General features: G+C 43.6%; 1 protein-coding gene across 1 annotated transcript in view; it reads right to left on the bottom strand.

The window, feature by feature from the left end:
- Positions 1-14,079: 14,079 nt before the first annotated feature.
- COL20A1 (collagen type XX alpha 1 chain) overlaps positions 14,080-25,795 on the bottom strand; it is a 201,261-nt gene continuing 189,545 nt past the window's right edge. The window contains exons 33-38 of the mRNA XM_082272732.1: positions 24,148-24,183; positions 23,799-23,865; positions 23,496-23,684; positions 19,667-19,744; positions 19,436-19,582; positions 14,080-14,385 (exon numbers count right to left, since the gene is read on the bottom strand). Of these exons, the coding sequence (XP_082128858.1) occupies positions 14,357-14,385; positions 19,436-19,582; positions 19,667-19,744; positions 23,496-23,684; positions 23,799-23,865; positions 24,148-24,183 (546 nt within the window). The 3' untranslated portion in view covers positions 14,080-14,356. The remainder of the gene's footprint in view (positions 14,386-19,435; positions 19,583-19,666; positions 19,745-23,495; positions 23,685-23,798; positions 23,866-24,147; positions 24,184-25,795) is intronic.

Genomic DNA, 25,795 nt, shown 5'->3' with positions numbered 1-25,795 from the left:
TCTTGTTACTGGGAAAGTGAGGGGAATTCCAAAGTTTTAAAGTTGTCACCAGAACAGAAACAGAGGGCAAATCTACTAGTGGGGACAGACACTTATTCTGGTGACAACTAAATGAGGTATTCTCACTTTCTGCTGTGCCTCCATGATAAATGTGAAAGAAAATCTCCCCAATGGGCAGAAAAACAACTGACGAGCTTAACCGTATCTTACGCTATCCAAAAGTTAAAAAACAAAACCTCTCAATGGCCTTATTTAAACTTGTGGTCTACCGGTAATACTTATACTTAGGTTACCTTGGAGATATTATACTCGGCGTATAAGACGACCTCCCATTTTTGGGGGATTTTTTTGAGGTTCAAAAAGTAGTCTTATACGCCAGAAAATACAGTATATAAATAGGACGGGCTGTCTTACTGGGCCAGCCCATCCCAAAAGTAGGGACTTAGGCTTTTATTGGCCTCACCCCATGTACTGCACAGTACCTGCACCACTTAAGAGTGGGACAAGGTAGTGGGTTTGAAACATTTCCCACTGTCCTATCCCACCATCAGAGGCTTCAGGCACTGCACAGCACCTGGGACACACAAGGTATCCTTTGGGATTTGAACTTGGGTCTCCAGCAGACCAGCCAGAGCTCAAACCCTCCAAGCTACCACCTATGCACGGATATTGACATGCTCATTGTTCTATTTCAGAAGAAGGGTGAATTTACACAATAAAAAAAAGAAAAAAAAGAAAAAAAAAATCGATACTTTTCAGCATAGCACTACCATAAAGTGAATTGATTTTGTTTTCCTATGCTCAAACACTGATGTGCTCATTCTTCTATTTCAGAAATACAAGGAATGTGCCAGATGAAAAAAAGCTAACCAAATATTTGAATTTATATTTCATACCACCAAGAACACACAACTTTGAAGCTATCCAGAAAAAGTCACGTTCTGTTTCACAAATGCTTAGTAAAAAAATAAAAAATTAGGAGAGTAGAGTCTACCACACATGCAGCACATCTCTTTATTCAAACACATCTGTACACTAATTATACAATCACATAGATATGCTTTGAAGGCTTCAAGAAAGCTTTTTCAAGCTTGTTCAGTGCTTTGCCAATGGTGGCTGGATGTGATCCTCTTTAGTCTAGTGTTCAGAAGAGTAACATACAGTATATTCAAAGCTCGACATTTTGTTTTGAATTGAGTAAGGAAGGATCAGAGCCCCATGTTGGGTTTTCACTGCCGTCCCTGCTAGGAACATTTTCCCTCTTGTTACTGGGAAAGTGAGGGGAATTCCAAAGTTTTAAAGTTGTCACCAGAACAGAAACAGAGGGCAAATCTACTAGTGGGGACAGACACTTATTCTGGTGACAACTAAATGAGGTATTCTCACTTTCTGCTGTGCCTCCATGATAAATGTGAAAGAAAATCTCCCCAATGGGCAGAAAAACAACTGACGAGCTTAACCGTATCTTACGCTATCCAAAAGTTAAAAAACAAAACCTCTCAATGGCCTTATTTAAACTTGTGGTCCTCTCTGAAAAGGGAATCGCATTCAGACTCTCAACCCCCTAAATGCCAGACTACTGGGCCGCAACTCTGCACATTGCACACGATTGCGGGCGTGGTTCAGTGCGCCCCTATTCACTCGAATGGGTTGTGTTTAGTGGGTGGTAGTGCCCGCTAAACACAACAGGGGGTATAATTCCTGCTGAGATTTGTGTATATCCTTGGCTACTGCCTTTCCAGCTAAAGGGGAAGCCATTGAGGGTTGGTGAAACAAGGCCCAACCTTGTGGTTTTATCACCCGCCCCCTCCCCTGTCTGTCCTGGTAACCATAAGTAATGGGAAAACCAAAATGTTGCAGTGGTGGGGAGGTTGAGGGAAATCTTCCAGCCCGGACACCTATTCTTGCAACAACATTCACAGTGAAGTGGCACGGCTCTGTACTACTTCGGGGGCGACTTGTGAAGTCCCGTGCACCGCGATTTCGGCGCGACTTGTACGGACTTCATATAATGAATGTCTATGCAAGTCGCTCCGAGGTCACCCCGAAGTAGTACAGGACCCTTTTTCTAAGTCGGAGCGACCTGTGTCGCTCCTATTAGAACAGCTCCTGTAGCAGTCAATGGACCGCGACCTGTCAGGCTGACAAGTCGCCTGACAAGTCGCGGTAGTGTGAATCGAGCCTAAGATGGTATTTGTCCTGGTTTCTGTTGTGTGTGCCTCTGCAACAAAAAAAATTTCAGGTAAATAAAGATTAAGGTAAACCGAAAAGAAACCTGGCAGGTATCCATTCCCTACTCTATCCAAAGCTAAGAAAGAAAAAAAAAGTTTGGCTTTACATACATTTAAAGAAAATCTCATTGGACCCCATTGTGAAAATGCAAATTGCCTGTCTGTCTTTTAATAGCCACAGATTTGAAACAAGCATGCAGTCAATAAAGACAACACTCTGGGACCGCCATTTGGTATGCCAGAAATAGATTTAGGCAGAACAATTTTTCCTTTAGAGGTGATGTGACTCATCTACAGACAGAACACACTTCGGTGACTTGAAGTGAGGACTCCGCCATGGGCCAGTGCTCTTGTCTTATCCAAGAATTCCTTTGTATGGCTTTTCTGATACAGCAGCACAAAATATTCACAAATTAAGAGAACTTTGCTCATGGCTTCATGTCAAGAAAAAGGTCCTCCATGAAGTGATCTTTGGTCTGAATTAGAAGTGGAGTGTCCTTTATGTAACGGAAGAAATGTGTCTCCAACTTTAAACCTAAAGCTATGACACGGGTTCCCTGTTGTGTAATTCAGTCACTGAATGAGGAGACCTGTTTGAGTTTCACCATTAGGAAGTAGCAGTAGCTCAGAGGATAAGAGCTTTGACTGTTTTACTGGTGACCCAAGTTCAATTCCCAATGGGGAAAAGTCTTGCAGGTCTGGACAAATCACTTCAACTCTCAAGTGTCCCAGATTCTGAACCCTCTAATGTTGGGATTGAGATGGGACAATTTCTCAGGCTGCTGCCTTGTAAGATATGAGACGCAACGAGAAGAGGATTAATAATGAATAAAAATATTCTTACAAAATTTTAAAAAATAAAAGAAGAAAAAAATATTCACGGAATATTGTCAGTTGGAGAGGCTCTAGCAGGGATAATGGATCACCCGATGCTAATCTTTATGAGTCTGCCAATTATCTAAACGAATGATTGATTAAATTGGTCATTATCTTATTTACTAAGTCTTGATTCACCAAGTCTTGATGGTCAAAAGGCTGTGCCCTGGCTCAGGGGTTTAGTAAGCAGCCCATGGCCCAGTCAATCCTTTTGAGTTGCAGGTTTAAATCTTGATTAAGCTTTTTGAAATTGTGACGATCCTATACTTCTGAAGTAGGAGAACAAACACATGAGCAGCGGAGCAATGGCAAATTGGATAAGAGCGTTGACCCAGGGCGTCATAGACCCGAGTTTGAATCCATGATAGTGCCTCAGACCCCAAGTGCAATCCAATGGAAGTGCAGTAGACCCCAAGCGCAATCCAATGGAAGTGCAGTAGACCCCAAGCACAATCCAATGGAAGTGCAGTAGACCCCAAGCTCAAATCTCTGAGTGGAAGCCACAGTCAGCTCTAGTCCCAGGCCCCCATGGGCCTGTAACACGTGTGGGCATCACATTAGGTTGTGGACACCCTGCCTCTTCTGTCCACAGTCTGTGACATCACTGCAACATATACCGTATTTTCCAGTATATAAGACGACTGGGCATATAAGACGACCCCCCTATTACATGATCTACCGGTAATACTTATACTTAGGTTACCTTGGAGATATTATACTCGGCGTATAAGACGACCTCCCATTTTTGGGGGATTTTTTTGAGGTTCAAAAAGTAGTCTTATACGCCAGAAAATACAGTATATAAATAGGACGGGCTGTCTTACTGGGCCAGCCCATCCCAAAAGTAGGGACTTAGGCTTTTATTGGCCTCACCCCATGTACTGCACAGTACCTGCACCACTTAAGAGTGGGACAAGGTAGTGGGTTTGAAACATTTCCCACTGTCCTATCCCACCATCAGAGGCTTCAGGCACTGCACAGCACCTGGGACACACAAGGTATCCTTTGGGATTTGAACTTGGGTCTCCAGCAGACCAGCCAGAGCTCAAACCCTCCAAGCTACCACCTATGCACGGGTATTGACATGCTCATTGTTCTATTTCAGAAGAAGGGTGAATTTACACAATAAAAAAAAGAAAAAAAAGAAAAAAAAAATCGATACTTTTCAGCATAGCACTACCATAAAGTGAATTGATTTTGTTTTCCTATGCTCAAACACTGATGTGCTCATTCTTCTATTTCAGAAATACAAGGAATGTGCCAGATGAAAAAAAGCTAACCAAATATTTGAATTTATATTTCATACCACCAAGAACACACAACTTTGGAGCTATCCAGAAAAAGTCACGTTCTGTTTCACAAATGCTTAGTAAAAAAATAAAAAATTAGGAGAGTAGAGTCTACCACACATGCAGCACATCTCTTTATTCAAACACATCTGTACACTAATTATACAATCACATTTCTACCAAATCATTCAAAAATCAAACAAAAAAAGAAAGCCAAGGCAATAGGATCTGCCAGAACCTACTGTATTTGCTGGCATATAAAACTACTTTTGAACCTCAAAAAAATCCCCCAAAAATGGGGGGTCATAATATCTCCAAGGTAACATAAGTATAAGTATTACCGGTAGATGTAATCTCTCAAGACGCTGGCTGTGCGGGAATCCTGTACCAGTATACCGTATGTACCGTAGCTTCGGCTACATACAGTATACCGCGCTGAGCCAATCAGGAAGAGCGATGTATTCTATTATTGAATGCAAAGCCTGCTCGGATTGGCAGAGTAACATCAGCCCGCCTCTCTGACTCTGCCAATCCGAGCAGGCTTTGCATTCAATAATAGAATACATTGCTCACTGTATAACGGTACAGGATTCCCACGTCTTGAGATTACATCTACTGGTAATACTTATACTTAGGGTACCTTGGAGATATTATGAGAGATTACATGTATTACAGTACTAGGATACCTTGGATATCTATGAGAAATCTGATGTTTTTCAATGGTGTTGCCTTGATTCGGAAGGGGGGTAGTCTTATACGGCAAGTATAGCTCAAAACCTATGTTTTAACTTGAAAATTAGGGGGGTCGTCTTATACGCCCAGTCGTCTTATACGCCGGAAAATACGGTAGGTATTTTGTTTTCTCTTTGCAGAAGCAAAAACACTTCCAAATGATGCCAAAGAATCAAGCAAACAATATGAGCCTACAGCTCCGGCTCTTGAGTTAATATTTTTAGACCTTGAACTCTTCACTTCCCCTTACACCCCCAAGATTATTCTTGAGAAAAGAGAATATAGAGGTTAGGAACTCTTAGATTTAAAATTAAAGCCACATTTTATTTCCTCTGAGACCGATATGTTTTAGACAATTGCCAAAGCGATACGTGTCCACCATCTACAACAGTGAGATGAGACACAGGAGGTCATCAGCTGCTTCGTTCTTCTGAACACACTTTATCAATTTCATATATAAAAGTATACACACAACTCAATTTCTTCATTTCGAAGGAAATAAAAAAAGTTGCTTTTAATTAGGAATACATATATCAAGAAAATTCACCCATTGGACGGGTCTTTAGGGGGTTCGAAAATATACTATTTAGTAAAAAAAACAAAAAAACTTTATTATAGTCCCATAAAAATTGTTGTGATAGACAAAACACTATATACAAATTCCACATATAAAAAATTGTTGAAATCCACAAGGGTACAATATATGATGCTTATTTCTCCATTATTGTTGCATAAGCAAAAATCACATAAAGACTCCTGACGCGTTTCAGAGACACTTGACTCCTTTCTCAGAGATAATTTCTGCAGGTGGTATAATCTGATAAAAGATGGTACCCAAGAGGAAAAATCTCTGCCATAAAAACAAAGAAAGTCAGTGGCCACAGCTCAAACCCAGTCTCTCACCGTGCCATCAAGGATGGGAGAGAGGGCAGCTGGGATTCCCTAGTCCCCAGGCCCAGCCAGATGAGCACTGAAACCACCCTTATTACTATTTAATCTGACACATCAAGGTCCAAATGGCGTAATAATTGAAGCTGCAGTAAATAGGTAATCTACAGTATGTCAGTGGAAGTCCCGGGAGGCAAAAACACCAAAGTTCTCAACCATGGATGTGTAGAATGGAAAGTGGAATAATAAATTATGAATCTAAGAGTGTTTAGCCACAATACAGATGCTTTTTGAGGAAAGGGATTTAGGAGTAATTATTTCAGAAGACTTAAAGGTGGGAAGACAATGTAATAGAGCAGCACGAAATGCCAGCAGAATGCTTGGATGTATAGGGAGAGGTATAAGCAGTAGAAAGAGAGAAGTGCTTATGCCGCTGTACAGAACACTGGTGAGACCTCACTTGGAGTATTGTGCGCAGTACTGGAGGCCATATCTCCAGAAGGATATAGATACTCTAGAGAGAGTTCAGAGAAGAGCTACTAAACTAGTACATGGATTGCAGGAAAAAACTTACCAGGAAAGGTTAAAGGACCTTAACATGTATAGCTTGGAAGAAAGAAGAGACAGAGGGGATATGATAGAAACTTTTAAATACATAAAGGGAATCAACTCGGTAAAGGAGGAGAGCATATTTAAAAGAAGAAAAACTACCACAAGAGGACACAGTTTTAAATTAGAGGGGCGAAGGTTTAAAAGTAATATGAGGAAGTATTACTTTACTGAGAGAGTAGTGGATGCATGGAATAACCTTCCTGCAGAAGTGGTAGCTGCAAATACAGTGAAGGAGTTTAAGCATGCATGGGATAGGCATAAGGCTATCCTTCATATAAGATAGGGCCAGGGACTATTCATAGGATTCAGATATATTGGGCAGACTAGATGGGCCAAATGGTTCTTATCTGCCGACACATTCTATGTTTCTATGTTTTTCTTGTTAAATATATACAGTATCTCACAAAAGTGAGTACAACTCTCACATTTTTGTAAATATTTTATTATATCTTTTCTGTGAGAACATTGAAGAAATGACACTTTGCTACAATGTAAAGTAGTGATTGTACAGCTTGTATAACAGTGTAAATTTGCTGTCCCCTCAAAATAACTCAACACACAACCATTAATGTCTAAACCGCTGGCATCAAAGTTGAGTACACCCCTAAGTGAAAATGTCCAAATTGGGCCCAGCTAGCTATTTTCCCTCCCCGGTGTAATGTGACTCGTTAGTGTTACAAGGTCTCAGGTGTGAATGGGGAGCAGGTGTGTTAAATTTGGTGTTATCGCTCTCACTCTCTCATACTGGTCACTGTATGTTTAACATGGCACCTCATGGCAAATAACTCTCTGAGGATCTGAAGAAAAATAAAATAATTGTTGCTCTACATAAAGATGGCCTAGGCTATAAGATTGCCAAGACCCTGAAACTGAGTTGCAGCATGGTAGCCAAGATCATACAGTGGTTTAAAAGAACAGGTTCCACTCAGAACCGGCCTCACCATGGTCAACCAAAGAGGTTGAGTACATGTGCTCAGCGTTATATCCAGAGGTTGTCTTTGGGAAATAGACGTTTGAGTGCTGCCAGCATTGCTGCAGAGGTTGACAGGGTGGGGGGTCAGCCTGTCAATGCTCAGACCATATGCAGCACACTGCATCAAATTGGTCTCCATGGCCGCCGTCCCAGAAGGAAGAATTTTTTAAAGATGATGCACAAGAAAGCCCGCAAACAGTTTACTGAAGACAAGCAGACTAAGGACATGGATTACTGGAACCATGTCATGTGGTCTGATGAGACCAAGATAAACGTATTTGGTTCTGTTGGTGTCAAGCATGTGTGGCGGCAACCAGGTGAGGAGTACAAAGACAAGTGTGTCTTGTCAACAGTCAAGCATGGTGGTGAGAGTGTCATGGTCTGGGGCTGCATGAGTGCTGCCAGCACTGGGGAGCTACAGTTCATTGAGGGAACCATGAATGCCAACATGTACTGTGATATACTGTAGCAGAACATGATCCCCCCCCCCCCACTTTAGAGACTGGGCCCCAGGGCAGTATTCCAACATGATAATGACCCCAAACACACCTCCAAGCCAACCACTGCCTTGCTAAAGAAGCTGAGAGTAAAGATGATGGACTGGCCAAGCATGTCTCCAGACCTAAACCCTATTGAGCATCTGTGGGGCATCCTCAAACAGAAGGTGGAGGAGCTCAAGGTCTCTGAAATCCACCAACTTCATGATGTCGTCATGGAGGAGTGGAAGAGGACTCCAGTGGCAACCTGTGAAGCTCTGGTGAACTCCATGCCCAAGAGGGTTAAGGCAGTGCTGGAAAATAATGATGGCCACACAAAATATTGACACTTTGGGCCTAATTTGGACATTTTCACTTAGGGGTGTTCTCACTTTTGTTGCCAGCAGTTTACACACTAATGACTGTGTGTTGAGTAATTTTGAGGGGACAGCAAATTTACACGGTTATACAAGCTGTACACTCACTACTTTACATTGTAGCAAAGTATCATTTCTTCAGTGTTGTCACATGAAAAGATATAATAAAATATTTACAAAAATGCGAGGGGTGTACTCACTTTTGTGAGATACTGTATATATGTGTGGCATACTGTATGAATTAGATGGCATGGTTTGTGAATACGTGTTGCAAAGGGTATAAATTATAAGGAAAGGTTTATATACTTGGCATATGGTCATCTACAGCATAAGCAATGAAAGATGTTCAGACAATTTCAACTCCTACAGATATGGAAAGGGTTATTAAAAAAGGATTAGAACTATAAGTTTTTTAACCAAAGAACTCTTGCTCTCTGTGTGGAAGCAGTGGTCTCTGTGCTGAGGTCCCACATGCTCCCTTCTGAGTCAGAGCAAGAGCTCTCTATTCAGCAAATCTCATGCTCCCTGCTGATTGGAGTAGCTCTGACTCAGCAGGGAGCGTGTTGGTCCTCTGCAGAGGGACTGCTGCTTCCACACAGAAAGGGTTCTTCTCTACAGCATGCTGCCCATTGACAAGCTTTTTGCATTTTAAAGGACTTGCACAGCCTTTGGGACTTGGAATTCTCTACAGCCATTCTGGTAACTCACACACTCCGCTGCCACATTGCATAGCTCCTGTATGTATGCAACATGTCCTGGTTCAGTTTTGCACCTTTCTTAATCATCTGCAACCTGCTCACTAGACAACAAATCAGCATTATCAATTCTATCCAATAAACAAAGAAGCATCCCAGAGCGCTAGGAAGCTGAACCATGAAGTGGTCCGATAGGAGGGGAGGGGGGGGGGGGTGTATATTATGTATGTAGTAAGACAGAATTGCAAAACCTTAAACATCTTACATATATGAAGTTCAGTTTTAGCTTTTGCTTGGAGTTCTGCTTCAAATATATATGAGGCAAGCAAATTGACAAAACCGTTTTCCTGCTGCAAAATCTGGCAAAGGTTTTCTACTTACATAACACGGAGCTCCATAAAATATGGACATGCAACAGCAACTCCATTTCTGCTCTTGAACAGATTACCGACAATGGAGTTACAGCATGACCCACGAGACTCTGAGATAGGCATGATCACTGGTGCCAGGCTAAAAGCCATGTTTCAGGGTTTTATTTTTGAAGGCCAGAATCTCAAGTGTATGAAGTACGTCTCCGAGCCCAAAACGCATCATGAAAATATTCACTGCCTGGGAGGGGGTCTTTGGTTGATGAAATTTAGAGATGTAGACTGGGGCCAGAACAGCTTATCGCTAGTCTGCAGTACAATAATTATCATAAAAAAAACCAGTCAATACTAGAATGTGCAAAGCAGAAGAAAAAGGAAATACAAACAGTGGAAGGGTGGAGAACTGGGAAAATTCTGTCTGGTTCAACAAACCCTGTTCCCGTCAACACTACTGTAATGGCAGCCTAATGCCCCGTACACACGCATCGATTATTGGCTGGGAATTTTCGGCCAACGTCCGATTGGCCGATTTTCGGCTTGTTAGTATGATGATTTCGACAACCGACTACGACTTTTCGGCCGAATAAAATCTGGTGTGCAGGCTATAAAATTTTTGTTGGCCGTCAACACAACGGCCGATTTTCCGTCAGTCAGTACAGATTTCGGCAGACAAAAATCTGATGAGCAAGACTGGGCATGCTCAGAGAAGAAAAAACACACGGAAAGTAAACCAGCACATGACATCACTTCAGAAGTAGATTTTTGTTGGCCGAGAAAATTTGTGTGCAGTCTAGGCACATTCCAACCAACAAAACACAACTCTGGACAAAAGTCGGACGATCGGTCGGCCGATAATCGTTGCGTGTGTACGAGGCATTAGGGTGTACCTACACATTTGCAAATATATATGAACCCACAATATCACATTAAGGAGCATCTCCTGCAAAGTATGGTTCCTAACTCAAAACTCTCTGAGCTCCTACCCTGGAACATACACTATTTTGCCAAAAGTACTGGGACACCCCTCCAAATCATTTGATTCAGGTGTTCCAATCACCTCCAAGGCCACAGTTGTATCAAATCAAGCACCTAGACATGCATACTGCTTCTACAAACATTTGTAAAAGAATGGGTCTCTCTCAGGAGCTTGGTGAATTCATGCGTGGTACTATGATAGGTTACCACCTGTGCAATAAGTCCATCCATGAAGTTTCCTTGCTACTAAATTTTCCATGGTCAACTGTTAGTGGTATTTTAACAAGGTGGAAGCAACTGGAACAACAGCAACTCAGCCATAAAGTGGTTGACCAAATAAAATGACAGAGAGGGGTCAGCTGAAGCTCACAGTGTGCAGAAGTCACCAACTGTCTGCAGAGCCAATAGCTACAGACCTCCAAACTGCGTGTGGCCTTCAGATTAGCACAAGAACAGTCCGTATAGAGCTTTGTGGAATGGGTTTCCATGGCCGAACAGCTACATCCAAGCCTTACATCACCAAGTACAATGCAAAGCATCAGATGCAGTGGCGTAAAGCATGTTGCCACTGGACTTCAGAGCGATGGAGACATATTCCCTTGAGCGATGAATCACATTTCTCTGTTTGGCAATCCGATGGACGTGTCTGGGTTTGGTGGTTGCCAGGAGAACAGTACTTGCCTGACTTCATTGTACCAAGTGTACAGTTTGGTGGAGGGGGGTTTATGGTGTGGGTTTTTTTTTTTTCAGGGGTTGGGCTTGGCCCCTTAGTTCCAATAAAGGGAACTCTTAAGGTGTCAGAATACCAAGATATTTTGAACAATTTCATGCCCCCAACTTGCTTGGGTATGTCCCCTTCCTGTTCCAACATGACTGCGCACCAGTGCACAAAGCAAGGTCCATAAAGACATGGATGAGCGAGTTTTGGGTTGAGGAACATGACTGGCCTGTCCTCAACCTGATATAACATCTTTGGGATGAATTAGAGCAGAGGCTGTGAGCCAGGCCTTCACTTCCACATCAGTGCCTGAGCTCACTAATGCTCTTCTGGAAGAATGGTCAAACATTCCCACAGACACACTCCTAAACCTTGTGGTCAGCCTTCCTAGAAGAGTTGAAGCTGTTATAGCTGCAAAGGGTGGGCCATCTCAATATCTAACCCTACGGACTAAGACTGGGATGCCATTAAAGTTCATGTGCATGTAAAGGCAGGCGTCCCAATACTTTTGGCAATATAGTGTATATAGCAATGAGCAAACAGAGCAGCTAGGCCTTGAAGGTAGCCACTTCCTCCTTAAGCATACAGCAACACACCTAACCCCCAACATCGCTCAATGGTAAGCTGATCTGCTCCAGCATGTGTATGTACTAAATCCACCAAAGCAAAAATGTCATTTGCTAGAATTAGTAGATAGATAGATAGATAGATAGATAGATAGATAGATAGATAGATAGATAGATAGATAGATAGATAGATAGATAGATAGATAGATATTCACTGTAGTTGTAGCCTAAATTACTCCATGTCTTGTCTACAACAGCCTTTATCAATGTTTTTACCCCATAGGAACCTTTGAAATAAATTTCAGGTCTTAGGAAACCTCTGCAAAAATGTATTCATTGGGGGTCAATGGAAAGAATAACTCTTACATTGGTTGTCAGTGAGAAGAATGGCTCCTTATACTAATGGACAGAATAACATGCTTACAGACAATTAAAAAGGTCTGCCAAGTAGCAAAGAACCCGAGACTATGCTGACACCCTCAGGTGGGAAATCAATCAGCCATAGCTCAAGCAAGTGTAGCACAGTCTATCTAGGTGCTATAGTGTATATAGTTGTTATGTTAGTTTGTTTGAGTAGGCAAATTGTCCTGGATGAGAGCCAGGCCTGGGTTGAATCTGGATCAGGGCTGAGTGAATCAGGGAGGCTCGATGACTCATCAAGCAGCACCTCTGGTACCTCCCCCTGCTCTCCAGAACCTTGGAGAAGCTTCCAGAAGTGGAGAGTGGAGTCTAGGAGGAGCTGCTTGGAGTATTGATGCACCCAATCCCCAGTAAAGTGGGCTGACTGGAGGCAGGCACCTCTTAAATACTCATGACTCACGCCAGCAGGGGCAGTCGGGTGGAAGATGGAGATTAAGTGCTGAGAAAGCTGTCGGGGGCCCTTGAGGGTGCCCCCTAGTCTGGTGGTGACCTCCGGCCTGGGGCTCAGGTGCTGGAGGGACCCTCTACAACACACGGAGGAAATCCTTCCTGAAGGCAAGGAAGCAAGGAGAGGACAGCAGGTCAGCACGTCTAGAAGATCTCCTGAGGAGTCAACCGAGTGGGCTGGTGAGTGAACAGTCTGGGAGGACTGTGGAGTAAGTCTGGGAGGACTATGGAGAAGTAGCCAGGAGAGCTAGTGAAAGGGGCAGCTGCAGCCAGGTGGGCTGGCAGTGCCAGAAGAGGTGGGATCAGTGAAGCTGGACACTGACTTTTTGCTACACAACAAAGGGGCCCGGGGGTCCCTGCCTGTAATGGGCTAATGACTAAGTGCTTGTGTCAGGTTTACCAAACGGTGTGCCAGCTGGTGTCCTGCAAGCAAGTTAGTGCTGGAGGAAGAGAAGGAGTGTATATGCTGTAGCTGTATATAGGAAGTGCTATCCCTGAAGAGTTTTCTGAAGTCAAGTCAGTGAGACAATAATACCCCTATCTCCATCCAAGATTTATACCCTCAACAAAATACAAAAAAACAAAGCACTGGACTGGACTCAAGTGAGCCGGTGGAAATTTGGTGTGCCTGGCTGTGTAGGGTGGTAGATCATATTCTACTAGTGGCTCCTTAGGGGGTGCGCTACACAACCACCAACAACCCCTGGAAAAACCCTAGGGTACTATGTAGCCCTGGTTGAGAAAGGCCGGTCTATATCATTAAAGTCTTAGTACTAAGTTTAAAGTGGTGAATAGTTAAAAAATGAATAATTATAGATGCCTATAAGTACATAAACCAAATATAACCAAATCAAATTACGCTACACATAAGTCTATCTCTTTCCAAGGAAATTGAAGAAGTCAACTGGCTGGAAAAAGTTAACAAAATAGTTCTTTATTAGTAGTTTAGGGCAACATAACAGAAGCACAGGACGATTGGTTAAGGATTTGGACCCTCTAAGGGTCCTTATTTATTGCAGGTGTATTCACAAAGAACTAAAACAGCATTCAAAAAGTAATTCATAAACATTTGTTAGTAGAAATAGACCAAATCTAGCTCAGACGAGGGTCCTAAACAATAATAAAATAAAAAGGTTAGTGTGCACCATGCAACCATTCCGTAATTATCTTCACTATCCTAGCTGCTCAAAAAGGTGAATGGTGGCTGCTGTGGGTTCCTGCACAGTACTGCTCCTTGCCTTCCATTGTAAAGAAGCTTATAGTCGTAAATCCAAAGACCAGGTCAAAGCTTTTCAAGTTTGACAGCCAATCTCTGCTTTAGAAGTTCCATGGAAAAGCTTAACAAACTGACTTAAAAAATAAAAAACAAGCAAAGATTTCAAACAAATTTTGGCTTGATGTTTCTCTCTAAATATCTTCTTTTGTCAGCACAAGACCTGTGAAATTCTGTTGAAAACAGAAATAGTGGAAACACGCCACAGACATTAAATATCACTCCATAGGATAGAATACAGCAGACTTCTCGCTGCCCTCTGTACTGAGCGCCAGGTACCTGCGTGCCAACTGCAGAAGAGCTCAAACCTGCAGGATGACATTTTAAACCTGTACCGTGTCTTTGATGTACCCAGCTGTGCTGTTAGTGAAAGCAGCTTGTGACACTGCCAGAGCCATGCTCCACCGGATTTAAACATTGTGTGCTTTAGCAGAAAACCTTCAAGGGATAACATTCAGTTCTTCAGCTCCTGGAAATGAGAAACAGAGGTGCCAATGTTTACTCAGACATATAAAACAGAGGTGTACATCATCAAACTAATACTGTACAGGTATATACATATATTAGAGATCAACCCATTATCGGCAAAGCCGATATATTGAGGGCCGATATGCACTTTCCCAGATATATCGGAATCGGCCACCAAGGTGACCGATATTACAGATATTTCGGTAAGTGCTTGTACCGGAGTGATGCCTGCAGCTAGAGGCATCACCACGGTACCGGCGTCCATAGCTGACAGTCGGCTGTCTTGTAATTACAACTGATGTGGCTGAGAAGCCGCTCGGCTGTCATTACAAGGACGTCCCCCCCCCTCCCGCTGTCTTCCTCAGCTCACCCAGGTCTCCCATCCCACCGGGAGACCCAGGCAACAAGCCTGCACAGCCGCCGAAGAAAAGACCCGATCAAAGCCTCATTCTGCTCTGATCGGGTCTCCATGCAAAAACCCAGAAGTGATGTCATGACAGCCCTCAAATTTTCCACTCGCCTGCTCGCATTTTGCAAGTGTAAAATTATGTAGGGCGAGCTCTGGGAGCCGCTCACGGGAAGAGAGGAGAGGAAAGCCGGTGGATAATGACAGAACGCGGATCATCCAACTGTAACAGCTTTAATTGTAATTGCCGAGCGCTCGCCGACACACACAGTCCCGCCTCCTAGCCCGGCTTCTTTGATAGACAGAACACCTGGCCAACCAGAACGTGTGACTTCTATCAAAGAAGCCGGGCTTGGAGGCGGGACTGTGTGTGTCAGCGAGCGCCCGGCAATTACAATTAAAGCTGTTACAGTGGGATGATCCACGCTCTGTCATTATCCGGCCAGCAGTGGCATACCAATAGGGGGTGTCAAGCCGGTACTCGCGCCGATCATCTCCTCATGTTAAGGCAGCTGCTACCTTGGTCTCTGCTGCGCTGCTCGTGGGGGCTGGAAGAAGGTGAGTGCCCAAGGATTGAGCAGCCTCCCTGTGTGACTGGATAGGAGGAGCGGTGGGGCGGCTGCATGTAGAGGAATTGATCTTTCCATATTCCTCCTGCAGCTGCTGGATGCCTGATTCTCCTCTCTGCAGGCATTGAGCGGTTGCAGGAGGAATATGGAAAGATCAATTCCTCTATATGCAGCCCCCCATCCCCCTCCCATACAACTTTTTTTCTTTTGCTGGCCCCCCAGTGCTGTACAGCCCCCCCCTCTCCAGCCCCTTAGTGCTCTTCAGCCCTCCCAGTGCTCTTTAGCCCCCCCTCCAATGCTCTTCAGCCCTCCCAGTGCTCTTCAGCCCCCCTCTCTAGCCCCCCTAGTGCTCTTCAGCCCCCCCCCAGACCCTTAATGCTCTTCAGCCCCCCAGTGTTCTTCAGCCCCCCCCAGTGTTCTTTAGCCCCCCTCCAGCCCACCAGTGCTCCTTAGCCCCCCCCCCCCTCCAGCCCCTTAGTGCTCTTCAGCCCCCCCCAGTGCTCTTCAGCCCCCCCCCCCCTCCAGCCCCTTCGTGCTCTTCAGCCCCCCCTCCAGCCCCCCCAGTGCTCTTCAGCCCCCCGCCCTCCAGACCCTTGATGGGCACTGATGAGGCTGCACTGATGGGCACTGAAAACGTTGTTATTATTTATTTTTGTAACTTCTGCATTAATGCAAAAACATTTAACAGTGTAATTTTATGAAATAATTTATGAGAGCGTGTTGAGGGGTAGAATTAGGGGCGGCGCAGGGTAGAAGTTTGGTGGGGCAACTGGTGGCGAGTAACCCTTAAGGCCTGGCTATTAGCTCAGGACTTTAAATTTTGAGCCCTGTGTCATGGCATCACTTCCAGGTACTGGCGCCAGATTCAAAAACATTACAGCATTCAAAACAGCCAAACTTGGTGCTTTGAATGCTTTTAAGTGCAGGAGGGGTTTGGGGTCTTTTAGACCCTCAGATCCCTCCACAAGAGTACCTGTCAAATAAAAAAAACATTTTTTTTAAATGTACAAAAATCTTGCCGCATATCAGCCGATACCGATATGCACTGGCCAAAATATCGGTATCGGCAATGAAAAATCAAAGTGCCTTGAAAAAGTATTCATACCCCTTTTGTCATGTTACAACCAAAAATGTAAATGTATTTTATTTGGATTTTCAAAATGTTTTACAAATAAGTATGTGAAAAGTGTGGCGTGCATTTGTATTCACCACCCCCCGAGTCAATACTTTGTAGAACCGCCCTTCCCTGCAATTTGAGCTGCAAGTCTTTTTGGGGATGTCTCTACCAGCTTTGCATATCTAGAGAGTGACATTTTTGCCCATACTTCTTTGCAAAATATCTCAAGCTCTGTCAGATTGGATGGAGAGCGTCTGTGAACAGCAATTTTCAAGTCTTGCCACAGATTCTTAATTGGATTTAGGTTTGGACTTTGACTGGGCCATTCTAATACATGAATATGCTTTGGTCTAAAGTTCCGTTCCATTCCATTGTAGCTCTGGCTGTATGTTTAGAGCCGTTGTCCTGTTGGAAGGTGAACATCCGCCTCAGTCTCAAGTCTTTTGCAGACTCGGAAAGTGTAACAGGTTTGCTTCTAATTCATCCATCTTCCCATCAACTCTAACCAGCTTTCCTGTCCCTGCTGAAGAAAAGCATCTCCACAACCTGATGCTGCCACCACCATGTTTCACAGTGGGGATGTGTGTTCAGGGTGATGTGCAGAGTTAGTTTTCCGTCACATACAGCGTTTTGCTTTTGGGCCAAAAAGTTAAATTTTGGTCTCATCTGACCAGAACACCTTCTTCCACATGTTTGCTGTGTCCCCCCACATGGCTTCTCACAAACTGCAAACAGGACTTCTTATGGCTTTCTTTCAACAATGGTTTTCTTCTTGTCACTCTTCCCAAAAATTCCAGAATTGTGGAGTGCACAACTAATAGTTGTCCTGTGGACAGATTCTCCCACCTGATCTGTGGATCTATGCAGTTGCTCCAGAGTTACCATGGCCCTCTTGGTTGCTTCTCTGATGAACGCTCTCCTTGCCCAGTCTGTCAGTTTAGGTGGACGGCCATGTCTTGGTAGGTTTGCAGTTGTGCCATACTCTTTCCATTTTTGGATGATGGATTGAATAGTGTTCCATGAGATGTTCAAAGCTTGGGATATTTGTTTATAATCTAACCCTGCTTTAAACTTCTCCACAACTTTATCCCTGATCTGTCTGGTGTGTTCCTTGGCCTTCATGATGCTGTTTGTTCATTAACGTTCTCTAACAAACCTCTGAGTGCTTCAAAGAACAGCTGTATTTATACTGTGATTCAATTAAATAAATAGGTGGACTCGATTTACTATTTAGGTGAGTTCTAAACGCAAATAGGTTCCACTTGATTTTAGTTAGGGGTATCAGAGTAAAGGGGGCTCCAATACAAATGCACGCCACATTTTTCAGATATTTATTTGCAAAAAAATGTGAAAACCATTTATAATTTTCCTTCCACTTCACAATTATGTGCAACATTTTGTTGGTCTATCACATAAAATCCCAATAAAATACATTTATGTTTTTGGTTGTAACATGACAAAATGTGGAAAATTTCAAGGGGTATGAATACTTTTTCAAGGCTTTATATACAGTACACTGCTCAAAAAAATAAAGGAACACTTTTTAATCAGAGTACAGCATCAAGTCAATTAAACTTCTGGGATATTGATCTGGTCAGTTAAGTAGCAGAGGGGGTTGTTAATCGGTTTCAGCTACCTTGGTGTTAATGAAATTAACAACAGGTGCACTAGATGGGCAACAATGAGAAAACCCCCAAAACAGGAATGGTTTTACAGGTGGAGGTCATTGAAATTTTGTTTTCCCTACTCATTCTTCCTGATTTTCACTAGTTTTGCATTTGGCTAGGGTCAGTGTCACTACTGATAGCATGAGGCGATACCTGGACCCTATAGAGGTTGCACAAGCAGTCCAACTCCTCCAGGATGGAACATCAATAGGTGCCATTGCCAGAAGGTTTGCTGTGTCTCCCAGCACAGTCTCAAAAGCATGGAGGAGATTCCAGGAGACAGGTAGTTTCTCTAAGAGACTTGACAGGGCTGTAGAAGATCCCTAACCCATCAGAAGGACCGGTATCTGCTCCTTTGAGCAAGGAGGAACAGGATGAGCACTGCCAGAGTCCTACAAAATGACCTCCAGCAGGCCACTGGTGTAAATGTCTCTGACCAAACAATCAGAAACAGAATTGATGAGGGTGGCTTGAGGGCCTGACGTCCTCTAATGGGCCCTGTGCTCATTGCCTGGCACCATGAAGCTCGATTGGCATTTGCCATTGAACACCAGAATTGGCAGATCCACCACTGGCACCCTGTGCTTCTCACAGATGAGAACAGGTTCACCCTGAGCACATGTGACAGACGTGAACAGGTCTGGTGAAGCCGTGGAGAACGTTATACTGCCTGTAACATCGTTTAGCACAACAGGTTTAGTATAGAATACAGTGACACTTAGGGTTCAAGAACAATGGCACACGGACACACAAATGACACAATGATAATGGGGACCTTAGGCCAATGACACACTGAGGATTATTTACCAAAACTCAGAATCCGGTGCAGCTGTGAATAGTAACCAATCACTTCTGCTTGTTCAATTAAGCTTTGCCAATAAAACTTGGAAGCCGATTGGTTTCTATGCAGAGCGGCACCAAAGTTTGCACCATGCAGTTTTAGTAAATAACCTCCCATGAGTCACATCTTTGGTGACTGAAAAAGTTTTTTTTCCTCTCTTAGCATTTAATCAGATTCACATCTGCACTGGAAAATGCAAGTTGAGCTGATGTATACTATCAAATATAGACAGCTTTTTTTCAGAATCCTTGCTTAAACCGACCCAATATGCATTAGAAAAACAAAGCAACTTTTCTATTACCTTAGGCTTTAAGAACCACTAAAAATATACAGTACAGGATAATTTATAAGCAGCATCTCTTTTTGGTTGGTAATTTCCTTGACTTTTTATGACAACTACTAGTGTGGGGAATGCAGAAGGCCTTTCGAGGTACCAGGAGTCTCCACTTACCTGATACATAGCACGAAGAAGAGTCACAGCCACCTGCTACCCCCGGAGGCCCATAATGTCCAGGGATTCCTGGATTTCCAGGGGAACCGGGCTGTCCAGGAAAGCCCATGGACCCTGGACTTCCAAATACATCCTTTCCTGGAAGACCTAGAGGTGAAAATAAAGAAATATTTGTGCTCTAAAACAAAAAAGTCAGGGTATTTCTTTTAGGTGCTAGAATAAAGCAGTTACCTATAGCTCCAGGAGGTCCTGATGGGCCTTCTTTACTTTGTCCTGGAGCTCCTTTCTCTCCTTGATGCCCTTTGGATCCTAAAATATTAACAGAGACTGTTACATGAAAACATAGAAAGGATTACAAAACTAGAAACTGACAATATCAATGGGGCACTATTACTCCCACTAACACCATTGATGGGGCACTATTCTTCAAATTGATACCAACAATGGGGCACTATTCCTTCTGTCACGATTGGCCACGCCCACGGCGACTAGCTAACCGAGATGTGGTTTCGTGACTGGGGAGTATAAGGGAATAAGGGGAACTCCTACTGAGTATTAAGACTGGCTGTGACACTTTCACAGCCCGCACAGCCTTTGGCCACCACTAGAGGGAGACTCCACTCCAATCCAGCTGGCTGACGACACACACAGGCAGATGCAAATCTTACATATAATCTGGTGCACTGTAAGGGTTGGGGAACAGTCTAGCAATTATCATACACTACTAGGATTCCTCCAGCTATCCTACAAGCTAGAACCCCGGTGTTAACCACTTGCCGACCGCCGCACGACTATCTACGGCGGCGGTCAGCCCCTCACAGGCAAAGTGACGTAGGTCTACGTCGCTCGCCTGTGAGGGTTTAGGGAGCGAGCGCGCGCCGCCGGAGGCGCGCTCCCGCTCCCGCGTGGTCACGGACCCCCCCGCGCGTGTGACCGGCGGACCCGATCGCCGCCGGCCACTCTGCGATCGGCGGGGGAGAGGGAGAAAGTCAGGCAGCTTGTGTAAACAAGCTGCCTGTCATTCTCCTCTCTGTATGAGAGATGATCACATGGATCTACTATGTAGATCCATTGATCACTCTGCATACAGTTGAAGCCACAGCCAATCACAGTTAGAATCACGCCCCTAGGGACACACACAGCCCCTCCCTCTCAAATAAAGTTAACCCCTTCACTACCAGTGTATTTTTACAGTAACAGTGCATATATATAGCACTGATTACTGTAGTAATGTCACTGGTAACCCCAAAAGTGTCAAAAATGTCAGTCAAGGGTCCGATCTGTCCGCCGCAATGTCGCAGTACCGCAAAATCGCAGATCGCCGCCATTACGCGTTAAAAAAAAAAACAACAACAATGACAAAAATCTTTCCCTTTGTTAGTAAACGCAATAACTTTTGCGCAAACCAATCAAAATATGCTTTTTGCGATTTTTTTTACCAAACATAGGTAGCATAAAACAAATTGGCCGAAAATATTAAAAAATTTTGATTTTTACATTTTTTTTGGGGGGAATTTCATATAAAAAAAAAGGGAAAAATATTGCTATTTTTGCAAAATTTACGCTCTTTTTTTGTTTATAGCGCGTGATCAAAAAATCGCACAGGTGATCAAATACCACCAAAAGAAAGCTCTGTTTGTGGGAAAAAAAGGACGCCAAATTCGTTTAGGTACAGCGTCGCACGACCGCGCAATTGTCCGTTAAAGTCACGCAGTGCCGAATCGCAAAATACCCTCTGGTCGTTTAGCAGCCAAATCCTCCGGGGCTTAAGTGGTTAATCACTCACACACCACAAACGATAGCTTGCCACCACCCAACAGTTTGTCCGCAGACTGGTCTGCTGAGCCACCACACAAACACAGATCTCTGTCTGGTTTACAATCTGCATGCAATCTGCCAACATGCAGTGCAATTGCATACAGATGGGCACGTAGCTTAGACCAAGAAATTAGGCACTAAAATGCAACAATCTCTCCAGAGATAGGAGTCCTAGCTTAGTACACAGAAGTTAACTTATTAATTTTATAATTTAATAATTTAATATCCCGAAAGTGGGCAGTGCATAAGAAATATATACATAGCAAAATAAGTTACAAAACATACAAAAAAGATAAAAAGACACACAATTGGCTATTTGCTTTGAAAATAAAAAGGAATAAAAACAGAAATAAACTTTACCGAAGCTTATCCCTTGGTAGAAGCATACCGGAAACTGTGTAGGGACTCCCCAGTTTAGAACTGGCTTCATGGAAGAACAATGTCCATATCTCAGGTTCCTAAATTTATTGGAATATGGATGGGGGCTGGACTTCAGCCCTTGGCCAATCAACCCCAGGGGGTTGTCCCCGTCTCAGCCCACAGGAGGTTTGGTGTTCTGAACTGTTGAATTGGCCCAGAACGGCTCTGACTGCTGAGTCAGGGATAGGAATTGAGTTGAATTGGCCCAGAACGGTTCTGACTGCTGAGTCAGGGATAGGAATTCTGACACCAGCGCATCGGTCTGATCGTGACAGTACCAAACACTGCTTGCCTGCCGCAATGAGGCGCCATAGAACGGTTTTGTGCATTTCTCTAGGATTCTACACACGCTACAATTACAGATTTACATGTACTTGTAGCACAACACGTGAGCCATAAGGAATTATTTTCATCTCTCTGCCACTAATATTTTAGCTTTTGTGAGAGATAAAATACATTCCTTAGATCTGATGATACCAATCAAAGCTTGCAGACTGTTTGGAGCCTCTCATTGCCCCCTGCGGATCCTCGTAGCCAAGATTACTAGCAGTTTCCTTTGAGGCTTCCGGAAGGTGACAATTTCGTCTTTGAGGCTCCAGGAAGGTGACAATTTTTGTTTACTTGTATGGGAGACTTTTATTGGCATCTAGGTGTCGCCTCTCTCCTAGAGACCAGTTCTGTCCTTTTCAAATGCTAATTAAAGGACATATGTGTATGACTGATACTAAATACTATATTCTTAATAACCCAAAATGACACTACATCCACAATTATACTATTTCTACAGATCACTTCATATCTCACTAAGGCAAAGCTACCCTACTCTTACATTTATGTTACACTTTCCATTCAAACCAATGATGGGGCATTGTTTATGCCCACTGATACTAGATCATTTTCTGCTCCCATTGGTCACCGTTTGCCCCCACTAAAGTTGGAATGACAGTAATCTGGCTCTTTGCTTAGAAAGTTTGGAGATCACTGATGTAGACCAACCACTGAAATGGCAGCCAAAACCGAGAACAAATCTGTACATTTGGTTGCACAGTCCAAACTATAAAAGAAGCACTTCCAACCAGATCCTGCCCTTACCTATTCAGCATCTTCCGTCTAGTTTTGGACAATAATCTGCTCAAATACAGCAACTTGTACTCATTCGCACATCTAAAACAAAATAGGATCCAGAAACACTTAGAACTGTATAAAATGTCCCCGGTTCAAGTAAACTATACCTTTTGGGTAAACATCAAGGCCCAGCAAATCAGAATCCAAGATTGTCCTTGGATAAGCAGGACAAAAAAATGAAGAGGTAACCATTGGCACTTTTCCACTGCTAGTACCGGCTCGGCTCTACTCGGCCCTGCTTGGCCCGGTTTGCTTTTCCACTGCTGGTACCGCATGGTACGGTGTAGGAACGGTTCGGTACGGTACGGTATGGTTTGCTTATCCACTAAAGTAGTACTAAAGTTAAGTGGGTGGGATAACAACAGGGTGGGTGAGATTCTCTGACCAATCAGTGGCTAGTAGTGACTGCATGCAAAGGATTGTGGGATATGGTACCAGTATGGTACCTCTTGGAACCACAATCGAGGTGGTACTGTTTTTGAGAGCCGTACTGTTCGGTTCCATGCAGTGAAAAAGCACCGCCGTACCGTACAATACCGTTCCTACATCATACCATGCAGTACCAGCAGTGGAAAAGCACAAAAGCGAGCCGAACCGTTCGGTTCCATGCAGTGGGAAAGCGCCACATGATTCGCCTACTGTCCCCCCTTTTCCTAGACACCCATTCACAAATACTGAAGAATAAGATACGTGATACCTCGTTCTCCTGGGTATCCATTCCTGGCTGGCTGTCCAAATGCACCATTGACTCCCGGTGCTCCTTGTTCTCCTGGTGGCCCTGGAGGTCCTGGAGGTCCAGGTTCACCTGGTTTTAATTCCAAATCCCAGAGGGGGACAGGTTGTACATCTTTCTCCTGCAGCACTGCTTCCAGTTTTACCAGGTGAGCTGAAAAATGATAATATGCAGAACAGGGAATGTAATTCCATATACAACTACATCAAGAAATAGTGTACCACCAAAAAATGATTAGCAGCAGACACCCAGTTGACAAGCACTTACCCTGTATGAGTCTCTCACACACCTGATTAACCAAATGGTAAATGGTGGCAGCAGACTGGGGTTCCCCCTGTTTTTAAGAGATTTGAGTTTAAAGTAGAATATTGTTGTAAAGAATTCTTAAACACAACCAGCTTAAACTAAGCTCCAGTCAAACCGGAAAAATTTAGTACGTGTTGTTAAGCAAAAGGCATAATTGAAAATAACAGTTGTCCTGTTGAGGAAATGTCTACAATAAAGGAACTGATGAGGAGAGGAATGATTATCTGTCTTTCTCTATCACAGCACACGAGGCTGAGGTCAAGAGACAGTCAATTAGTCTTTGTATGGAGCTGTGTTAATTGAAACTCACCTTCTCGCCTTTCTCGCCTCGGGTGCCAGGAAGACCCTGTGAAAACCAGAGAAGTAATAATGAGCAATTGATGAACCCACAGAATATACAACCCTATAAATAAATATACAGTAGAGATCACTGATACCTTTGACAATGCAGCCTATCCATTTACTAGATATTGGTGACATCACTGAGAATGCAGCCTATTTTTTGTAGCACCCTCCTAGTTAACCTGCTAGGTAAAATTTTTGACTTACCGTAAAATCCTTTTCTCTTAAGTTCATTGACGGACGCAGTTCTCTCTGATCCATATCAGTAGGGTTATACCCAGTGGTGGGGTAGTTACTCAAAAAATGTAACTAGTTACTAGTTACTTCTGTAAATTGTAACAAGATTACTTTACTAGTTACTGCATTTGAAAAGTAACTTTACTACTTATTACTTTACTTCCCTCTTTCTTAATTGACCGTGTAGAAGAAGATACATGACACTCTTTCTGCATAGAGTTTATTGTATAAACACAGGCTTTGGGAAACATGAGGCTCCGTTCACATGTAGGCGTTTTGGGGCGTTTTTGGGGCGTTTTTCTGCTCTAGGATCAGCTCTCAAAACGCCCAACAAGACAAATCCTATTCATTTCAATGGCCCCTGTTCACATCTGAGCGTTTTGAAGCTGTATACAAAACGCCCAACGCTCAAAAAAGTACATGAGCTTCTTTTTGGGCAGATTACAGGCGTTTTCCATTGATCTCTATTCAATCTAAAAACGCCTGCACAAAAATCGCGGTAAAAATCGCGGTAAAATCGCGGTAAAAAACGCCGCAAAAATCGCGGTAAAATCGCGGTAAAAAACGCGCGAAAAACGCTACGCTCAGGTGTGAATGTAGCCTGAGAACAAAACCTGAAAAAACAGAATAAAACATAAAGTGCAACAAAAAGTCATAAACTTCATCCCTCTCTATTCTTCGAAATAACGATTGTATCGCACGGCTTGGGTAACGCAGGAAAGCGCGTTCCTATAGCCTAGTAAAGTAGTGTAGTTACCTCCTATAGCCTAGTAAAGTAGTGTAGTTACCAATATTAGTATTGTAACTAGTTACTTTACTTTGTTACCAAAAAAAGTAATGTAGTTACTGTAATCAGTTACTTTGTAACTAGTTACCCCGAACACTGGTTATACCGCCCCCTACAGGGAGTAGGACACTAGGCAGAAAAAAGTTCTGGCTACGCCTATGGGCAGTCAGGGCCGGACTGGGTATGAAAACCAGCCCTGGAAAAAATGACATACCAGCCCCATAGCATTGCGTCGTCATACCAGCACAACGTTGATTTCTTGTTCATAAAAGGTAAAATCATGCATTTTAATGCACATTTAATGAGTGCATTATTTATAGATAAGACAGATATAAAATCACACAAAGGACTTAGACCCCGTTCACACTGGGGCGACTTGTCAGGTGACCTGGTCGCCTGACAAGTCGCCGTGGGTCGTCTGCCATAGAGTAGCACAGGACCCGTTCTAATAGGAGCGACACAAGTCGCTCCGACTTAGAAAAAGGGTCCTGAGCTTCTTTGGGGTGACCTGGAGCGACCTGCATTGACTTCAATGATATGAAGTCCGTGCAGGTCTCTCCGAGGTCGCGGTGCGAGCTGTGCACCGCGACTT

Source organism: Pelophylax lessonae, assembly GCF_965119305.1.
Source record: "Pelophylax lessonae genome assembly, chromosome: 11".
NCBI lineage: Eukaryota > Metazoa > Chordata > Amphibia > Anura > Ranidae > Pelophylax > Pelophylax lessonae.
Note: the sequence above shows the minus strand (reverse complement) of the source record. Positions and strands in the feature narration are given on the sequence as shown.